Source organism: Rhipicephalus sanguineus, chromosome 4 (genome assembly GCF_013339695.2).
Source record: "Rhipicephalus sanguineus isolate Rsan-2018 chromosome 4, BIME_Rsan_1.4, whole genome shotgun sequence".
NCBI classification, from domain to species: Eukaryota; Metazoa; Arthropoda; class Arachnida; order Ixodida; family Ixodidae; genus Rhipicephalus; species Rhipicephalus sanguineus.
The window spans coordinates 179,569,139-179,578,499 of NC_051179.1; the positions used below are offsets into that span (position 1 = coordinate 179,569,139).

At 47.6% G+C, this 9,361-nt stretch overlaps 2 protein-coding genes across 3 annotated transcripts; both read right to left on the reverse strand.

The window, feature by feature from the left end:
* Nucleotides 1–4,060: 4,060 nt before the first annotated feature.
* On the reverse strand, nt 4,061–5,950 carry LOC125756244 (uncharacterized transmembrane protein DDB_G0289901-like). 2 transcript variants are annotated; one of them, XM_049414984.1, is made up of 2 exons: nt 5,445–5,950; nt 4,061–5,147 (listed from the first exon to the last, which is right to left on the reverse strand). In XM_049414984.1, exons 1-2 carry the CDS (start codon nt 5,644–5,646, stop codon nt 4,243–4,245), a joined length of 1,107 nt encoding a protein of 368 aa, XP_049270941.1. In that variant the 5' UTR covers nt 5,647–5,950; the 3' UTR covers nt 4,061–4,242. The 2 variants fall into 2 exon arrangements, with proteins under 2 accessions (XP_049270941.1, XP_049270940.1); XM_049414983.1 differs by having other exon boundaries at nt 4,061–4,964; nt 5,262–5,950.
* On the reverse strand, nt 5,772–6,955 carry LOC119391890 (uncharacterized transmembrane protein DDB_G0289901-like). The gene is made up of 2 exons (XM_049415434.1): nt 5,919–6,955; nt 5,772–5,833 (listed from the first exon to the last, which is right to left on the reverse strand). Exons 1-2 carry the CDS (start codon nt 6,913–6,915, stop codon nt 5,772–5,774), a joined length of 1,059 nt encoding a protein of 352 aa, XP_049271391.1. The 5' UTR covers nt 6,916–6,955.
* Nucleotides 6,956–9,361: the final 2,406 nt, after the last annotated feature.

Here is a 9,361-nt window from a genome sequence, read left to right on the forward strand (position 1 = left end):
TAAAATAGAGGCCAAATCCTTGTTGGCCTTCGTAAAGGTTGGTGCATTGTCGCTGTAAATTGTGCTCAGAATGCCACGTGTTGCTATGAATCTCCTGAAGGGAAGAAGAAATGAGGTTGTTGACATGTCGTTTACTAGCTCTGAATGAACCGCTCGGGTTACTCCGCAAGTGAACAACGCGATTTAGCATTTCACACGAGATGCCCCCTTAATGAGAAGAGGTCTGGCGAAATCCAGACCAGAGACTTCGAAACGCTGAGCCTCCGTTATTCGGTCCTTCGGCAGAGGAGCGAGTACCTCGTTGGCAGGTAGTGCATGAAAGCGCTGACACGTTACGCATTCTCTCAGGGACTTGACGATCTGTCTAGCTCCAACCACCCAGTACATCTTTCTAAGTTGCGTCAGAGTGTCGCGAATTCCTCCATGAAGTACCTGGTGATGACAATGTCTAATTAGGAGTTTTGCTACGCTGCTTTCCTTGGGTAGCACGCTAGGGTGTTTGGCCTTATAGCTCATGTTGGTATGTTGCAGTCTTCCACTGATTCTCAGTACATCCATCTCTTCAATCATGAGTGACGTGTTTCTCAGTGGGAAATCTGCTGGAAGCTGCTGTTCTTCTTAAACACTCTTGAACTCCCTTAGTAGCCCCTTTTTCTGTTCGTGACGGACCCAAAACAGCTCAGCTCGATATGTTGCCGAGGGGGCTCCGCATTCAAAGCCTTTCCGTCTCGCCATTGCGACAGTGCCCTCAAAGAATTCTAGCACGGGACTTGCTTGATTCCCCTTAATGACGCCAGTTGATTCTATCGCCCAGCACTTGTTGAGCAGGTCGCTCGTCTTCTCGATAAACGAAGTGCGCAGCATCACGGTCTGGGTGCAGTGACTCTCGTTATTGCTTCCCTCAACGGGACCTTGCACCGTCCATCCTGCTGCCGTTTCCACTGCTCTCAGCCGTTTCCCCAATTTGACCATTCTGCCACTGGTGAATTCCCATAGGTAATCGGCTCCAATCAGCAAGCCAATGCCTTTCGGACCATCGCCGTTGCTAGAATCAGCACATTCATAGCCCAAAGCTTCCAATTTCTCCAATGTTTGGTTTCGTGGTTTGGGAATCGTTTGGTCGCATATCACATCCGTTTCGAGCACTTCTAGTTTCCGCTTGTCACTCCTTTTCGTTTCCAGGAACACCGTTACTTTTCGAAATGGCCGTTCTTCTTGGTGTCCTCCACAGAAGCCAACACTCAGTCTTTCCTGTCCTACAAGCTCACACCGAAGCTTCTGCGCAGTGTGTGTGGTGATATAGAAGCACTGACTACCCCCATCAAACATAACTCGCACGTGAGCGTCTGAGGACTCTCCGCTACACTGAACCGTTGCTGTTTGTAGCAAAACGGTTTCTTTAGGAGCGGTCCCATCTTTGGTGACAGCTTCGAGTCTTCTTTGAGTGCTAGTGACGGCATCGTTAGCATCTGGAGGTCTGGTTGGGTACGATGGGTCACACATGGTTGTTGCATGCTTACACTGGCATTTAGCGCATCGCACAATCACACGGCATGTACTCGATAAGTGCCCTCGCCTCGTGCACCTGAAACATCGTCCGGACGATCGCAGAAACTGTCTTTTCTCTTCAAGTGCTTTTGCGGCATCGCAGTTTGTCGTTGCATGCTCGCTCGTTCCACAAAAGAAGCAGTGCTGCGGTGTCACGTTCTGATGCGACATTGCCGACGATTGGGCCGTTGTGCCATGCATTCTTGAGTTCGATTTTTGCCTTGCACTAGGAATCTCCCTCAAAGGCTGCTTTATGTGCAAACTCAGAAGTGCAGCAAGGTTTTCGCGGCTCTCGACTTCGACGTTTAGGAAAGACAGGAGTTTGTTGAAAGTGTTCTCTGTACCTCTGTCTCCCTCCGGTGTTATTGGCTCCAGTTGCTCGGTGGATGAACTCCGCTGATCGTCGAATGTAGAGTTGGCGTCCGTGGCGCATTTCCTTCCAAGGTCGAGAAGAATGTCCCGAGGCATGGCCCTCTTAACCACAGGTAGCAGCATTGCACCGTAGGTGTGAAGTTTCGTTCTCAGAGACTCAAGTCCGCAGATGTGTGCTGCCAGGGTGTCGTAGAGGCGGCGAAGGCTCCGTACGTCATCCGAAGAGCGCACCGGTTTGAAGTCTAGCACACTTCTCATGCGCTCTTGCATCAGGAGCTCGTTGTTGCCGAAACGCCCTTTGAGAAGCTCTACGGCATCGCGATAGCATCGGAACGTACGTGCTACACCCGCAAGAGCAGCAGCCGCATGGCCGGTGACTGACGACCTCAGGTAGCGGAATTTGTCAATAAGTGACAGTTCTTCGTTCTTGTCAACCACCTGCTCAACACTTTCCAAAATGGTTGCCAGTCCGAGCGCCACCCGCTGAACTTGACAAGCTCAAATTTCGGGGCTTCACCCTTGTCCTGAGTTCCGCCGTCGTCTGTGAACGCTGTCATTGCCCGCTGATTCGGCGTTCGTTGGGCGACTCGTATCAGTCATTCGCCGCTGCAGGCGAGCGAGGCAGGCTACGAGGCGGTCTTTGTACTCGCACGTCTGTTGGGACTCGTTTTCCGCGTCTTCATCTGTCACCAGGCGCTCGATTTCGTCGTTGACAGTGTTCACTTCGTTATGCCAACTGGCAAGTCTGGCGTGCAGGATAGCCGCGTCATTCTCATCTAGTGGCTGTGGCCGATTCTCGTAGTCGTTGATGAGTCGCGTAATTTGAGCACGTGTAACTTTTCTCTTCTTTCCGTGACGTTCCATCGTTAAAGTAAGTTCTTTGAATAGTTCGCTCACCGAAGTAGATTCACGTCCGTCGTTGCCGAGTCGTTCAAGGCGTCGTGGAGTCGTTGGAGGTTGAATAAACAACACAAAGTCCACGGCGAGAAAGTCCCGGGTTTCGGCACCAAGAGTGTAGTGTCTCTACGACTCGTTAGCTCTAGTTGTGAAACATCCAAAGGTGAAACAGAGCCGGTGTTTCAAAACAAAACGAACTTATTTATTGATGCACCGAAATGGGAAACGTTTACTCAGCTGAAATGGTTCGCTGTCGACTGATGCCCTCCCGACTCCGCTGGGCTCTCCTACTTGCACCACACACACACACACACACACACACACACACACACACACACACACACACACACACACACACACACACACACACACACACACACACACACACACACACACACACACACACACACACACACAAAAAAAAAAAAAAAAAACAACCACTGACACTGGTGCACATGTCCCCCGTTTTATGGCCCACTTCGGAGGGGAGAACAGTAGCCCATTCAGTCAGGCGCGCTTTCAGTGTTCCAAGGCCACGGACCCGGGGGCCGTATGCTAGACGCGTGGCTCTTCCCAGCACTCGGAACACAAAAAACTGTCCGCGACACTTGGTTATTGTATTCTCGATACTTTCGACAATTCGACATTCGGTTCATTCCGACATTTTTACGACGCCGCGAAATCCGAATGAACTCTGTTCACAACAAAAGCCTGCGTTCTCTAACAACAGGGCGGCGACCCTATGGCAGAAGTTATTTGCATCTAGCTGGTGGACGAATAAGCACCAGTATATCTTAAACGGCCCCGTTTACGAACGCTCTACTGATGAATAGCCAGTATTTGACAAAATTTTACAACAACATATTTAATCCGTGTAAGCAATTCTCTATCACACGCTTTTGCAGTGTATTCAAAATTTATGCACAAGAAATGCTGCATAAAGCGGGATTTCCGAGTGGGACCCCATTTAAAGCTAACTTTGAAGTTCTAGATGCGCTTATCTAACGGCGATTCAAATGATTAACACATGAAAAATTCAGACTTGAACGAGAAAGTTTTCTACATACAAGCATGGGCTTCCGCATAAGGATTGGGAAGCAATCAGTTCCTCAGACAAGAATCAGAGTTTGTATCAATTGTATATCCAGTGCCGTAACACTTGCACTTGGGTTAACAGAGCGGGTGTTCAAGCTGTGATGAAATTTAGAAACAGCCTAGAAATTATTAAATTATCTCAACGGAGGACACGTTTCAAATTTATTTCATGCTGGTGTGACAGGGCAGGACAAATCATTGCAACAGCATAAAATGTTTTATGTAGAAGAATGAAATCAATGAACAAAAGTATATACCATATTTTATGCACTCTATATTTCAAGACTTCGAGCGAATTTTTGGTGCTTTATCCGCTGTGAGAGATTTTTCTTATTCTTGAAAGAAGATATCATCCTCGTAGATACCAAAGTCTCCGGGCAATCGTGCATTACTACCATAACGACCTGCCCCGCCATAGGGCTGCACGCCCGGCATATTCCCAAAGCTTCCAGCGTTTCCATAGCCTGGACTCATTCCACTATACGCGCCACCTGCTGGGCCCCATGGTCCACTGCCAGTGCTACCAAAGCCATTTGCCCCAGTACCGTAAGCACCACCGAAACTGACTGGTATATTGCTCCCTGAAATAGGACCTGCCCTGTATCCTGGAGTAAGTCCAAAGCCAGTGCCATAGCTTGTACCCGTACCTATGGCACTACCTGCAGATCCGGCTCTTGCGATGCTGCTAAGGCTATGGCCGCTTTCATTTGGCTGTCCTGTGCTGGTGATTCCAGTCGTACCTCGAGATGAGGTACCTCCGGCTCCTTCATTGCCTGTATGCCCTGTACCACTTATACCTGCACTCATTCCGCCGCCTCCGGTAGTTACCGCGGTGTTAACAGTAGTGGAAGCTGTCGAAGCACCAGATGGCCCCCCTCCAGTAACTGAAATTCCGGTGGCTTCAGGAGTTGTTCCGACTCCTGCACCACCGCTGCTAAGCGAATGACCAATTCTTTCGCCACTTGGATGTGCTGTACTAACCCTACCCTCAGGACCAGCCCCACTTACAACGCCAACATTGGTACCGACACCAGTAGCAGCTCTTTCGCCACCTGAAGACCCACCCCCACCAGAGACGCTAGCGGTTACGGCAGATATCCCGCTGCTACTGCTTGCATTTGTGCCCGTTCCGGTAATGCCTGGATTTCCACCAGTTCCTGTGGTATGTGTACTGCTTGTAACTTCTACGGTGGGTGCATTAGTAGTATTGATGCTCGTACCGCTTCCAGGAGAACCTGTTACAACTCCACGTACAGAGGTGGATGTAGCAGTGCTTAAACGACCGCCATTATCTGGACCACTTGCAACGCCAACATTGGTACTGACACCATTAGCAGCTCCTTCGCCACTTGAAGACCCACCCCCACCAGAGACGCTAACGGTTACGCCAGGCATCCCGCTGCTACTGCTTGCACTTGCGCCCGTTCCGGTAATGCCTAGATTTCCACCAGTTCCTGTGGTATTTGTACTGCTTGTAACATCAACGGCGGGTGCATTAGTAGTATTGATTTTCGCACCGCTTCCAAGAGAACTAGTTCCGACTACACTAACAGAGCTGGATGTAGCCGGGCTTAAACCACCGGAATTTTCTGGCCCACCTGCCACTGTGCTCGTAGGAGAGCCAGCACTTGGTTGCCTGGGTAGTCCGCCAGTGCCTGCTCCTAGCGCACCATTACCGACCGTTTGATTGCCGACAGGAATGCTATTGTCACTGCCACTTCCACGAGAAGTCATGGTACTGGCACCAGCAGAATTTTCGACTTTGGGTTTAAGATGGCCATTGGAGCCGTTTATTAATGGACCGCTGGCATTGATATCACTGCCGTTCTTCCTTAGGGACTCTGTGCCAACTCCTTCGCTTAAGCCACCGCCAACACTACCAATATCCGGGCTGTGTGTGCCTTGTTGGCTTGAACTAGCCCTGGTATTGTTAGATGATGGAGCGGTAACACCCGATATTCCAGTATTTTGGAGAAGCTTTCCATTAATATCTCCAGGAAGCCTACCGGCGCCGTTGCCGCTGTTGGTGCTGAGAGCTCCTCCTACAGCAGATGTCCTGTTTATACTGCCTGAAGTTGTCATGATTTGGGAAGGCGCTCTGCTCGACCCCGTGCTGCTTACCGCCGCATTCGTAGGGCGGGTACCACCTTCCGAGCCTATTGTAGCACCGCTGCTAGTACCACTGCTACCACTTTCAGTGCCAGAGACCCTGAGACCACCCGCTGATATATCACCACCACCAGCGGCGTGCGTCTGGGCACTGACAACAGGGCCGTTTCTGCTACTACCATTTTGACCATTGCCTCCTAATGACGCGCCGATGGTCATAACGCCTGCATTAGTCCATGAAATAGCCGATGTCCCCCCTTTGATACTGGTACTAGCAGAGTCAACATTCTTAGAACCGGTATTTTCACTTGTGGTACTGCCTCCACCGCTCCCGCCACCAGCGTTAATAACACTGGCACCGTTATGAGCACCTGCGGCAGGAGGTGGTCCGGAGGGTTGACTACTCGTCAATCCTGTGCCGCCACTTCCAATTGAACCTGAGCCATTTACTCCAACAAAACTCGATCCAGAATTGGGACCAACTGCACTTATCCTGCTCGTTGTGGTACCTGTTTGATTGCTGCTAATCTTGTCACCTCTATTGCCCCCTGGCGAAGCGCCGATAGCAGCTTCAAAAAGGCTGGCCCACTTCGGGTCGTGCTTGTATCTGTTAATAAGGAAAATACATATAACTCGGCAACCTACTTTACGGCGCCGTCCTCTTCTACCGCTCCGTCCTATGCTTAAGGCGCTTCGTGGATAACTCATGTCAATGAATAATCCCCTCATGCTAGCGCAATCACAACTAGCCCACATCTGTCTCCTCCTCTGCTCGATTCGCTGTCTTCGTGACATCTTTGGCTTTTCCGAGCCACGCGTGCTGCTCAATTGTTTCTGAGCAGCAGAACTATTTTGTTGACTGGAAGATACAGGGGTGCTGACATCCCTCTTCATCCGCTTCTTTATGCCATAATCCTGCGTTTCTTGGCAGAACCCTGCTCGGCATTTCCCAACCTAGAATTGGAAATATGACATCCAATTAAGGTCAGATTTGGTGTAATTATATCACGCAATTTCATTAACAATAATGTATCGGTTTACCACTCTGAGTCATTGTACTGTTAATGCAAGAAAGATTTATCCCCGCAATACTGGAATTCAAAACACTATTCGAGGACATTTTGTGCGCTCGTTGACGAAAATTTATAATATCATTATAATAGTTCTTTATGTAACTATGCTAAGTTTTACATTTAGTATCTAAGTCGCCGCTGAAATTTTTAAAGCGGTCTTGCTCAATTTCATTTTATTCACGTCATCTGATTTTATTCACGTTATCATTTTATTCGCGTTATCTTAGAATGCCGATGATCCGACATCTCGATATCAGCAGTCCATTAGGTTTTTCTTGCAGCAGCATCGATCGTTCCAATCTCATTGCTTTCTATTGCCAGGCGAGAGAACTAGGAAATGTGTTATTAGTTGCGCTCTAGTAGTAGACTGGCCTGCGAACGCAGTGTAGCTTCATTTATAGAGAAAGTGTAGCGTCATGACGCGAAAGGGGGCGCATATTTTATGAATCCTGGCAGAAATGAGACAGTACTGAGAATTACTGCGCAAGAATTAAGAAAAAAATTCACTCAGTAGCGGTCTTGAAATTTCTAGTAAAAGTGCTTAAATTATGTATATTTAGGCTGGAAAGTCTACTCTTTTTGGGCATGAAAACATTCGGGAGATTAACAGCGCCTGCATTTTTTACAGGTGAATTGGTATTTTTTTTACAAACGGATATCATGCAGGCTTTCCTTTTCTGTCTGCATGAATAAATGTCAGTTTAGCTTTGCCAAAAATTTGCGAGAGAAGCATAGTTGCGAAACCGTACGAGCATGTGAACTACTGGTGTTTCTTTACGGCTTCCAATTATTTTATTTCTAAGCCGCCAGGTTTAACCTGATGGTCCCCGAGTGTGCCTAGCCAGGTGACGTTGAGTTTACGCGCCTATTGTGGACCGAATAAAGTTGTTTCACTCACTCACTCACTCACTCACTCACTCACTCACTCACTCACTCACTCACTCACTCACTCACTCACTCACTCACTCACTCACTCACTCACTCACTCACTCACTCACTCACTCACTCACTCACTCACTCACTCACTCACTCACTCACTCACTCACTCACTCACTCACTCACTCACTCACTCACTCACTCACTCACTCACTCACTCACTCACTCACTCACTCACTCACTCTAAGCTAAATATTCTTGTTTTTGTATCAAAGTAATCAAAAACACTTTTGCGCACTGCTGGTTCGCAAACGCTGCATGAGGTGTCACAATTCATTGAGGAACCAGTGCGTTACAAAACGGGGAGACTGACGAGTCTACAGCTTAGGAGTCTTTTAATTGAGACAGTATTATAACTTGGTCTGAGGGCTTACAGAATTCTTTTTTTTTTGCTTCACGGCTTTCACCATTTCGAAAAATGAAGTTTGACTCTTAATTCGTACTTGTGATTTAGCGACAAGGAGAGCGCCAAACGGTTTCACCGTGCTGTGATTCTGAATAAGTGCAAGTTCTGCGATATCAAACTGAGCGTATTTGAACGCCATTTCACAGAAGGGTGTACAAATACAAAGCGTAGCTTAGCGGTTACTACCTGCGGAGTTTGCAGAAACCCGTTATAGACCTGAAATTGGAAGAATACAAATGTCTTAGTTGTGCAACATGCCGCTATGTCGTCTTAACTAACAGGTACTAGTAGTTCTTGCTTTTTAAAAGCACTATTTTCGGAAAAGACTTCGTCCATGCAAAAACAAAGATATAGATATGAGAACCATCTTATTAATGAACTGTTATACAACTCAAATTCTATTGTCGTGCATCTATATCTCTGTACTTATGCACATTTGCATTTAATGATCATCAGAATTCCACCGTTGAGGACAAGCGCTTTCCCGCCTTCATTCCATTGTCTTCTCTCAAGGATTACCTCTTTACAGCGATTATGTTACTGCGGTATATGACTTTAAGCTAGCGGTGTCGTAGTGAAGAAAAGTCAGGTTTCTAGGATATACTCGCGAACAAATTTCTACAGCATATAATAGAAATGGGCCGTGGAGGAGCTCACAAGCTATTGCAAGCTTTATGGCGAAGTTTAACTGATGACGTGGCAGCATATCACAAAATATACTTTCTTGGTATAGAAAAATATACGGAACAGCACGTAGCTAAGTTTGTTGCAGTATCACATAATCTCGTCTTCACTTTTATGGTTTATATCGAACTTGGGTTACATGGATTTGAAGCAGCAGGAAAAGAAAGCAAACAAATGATATTTTACGTTTGATGCATACCTTGCAAACAGTTCCATCTGGCTCCGAGATGATCAGTATTTT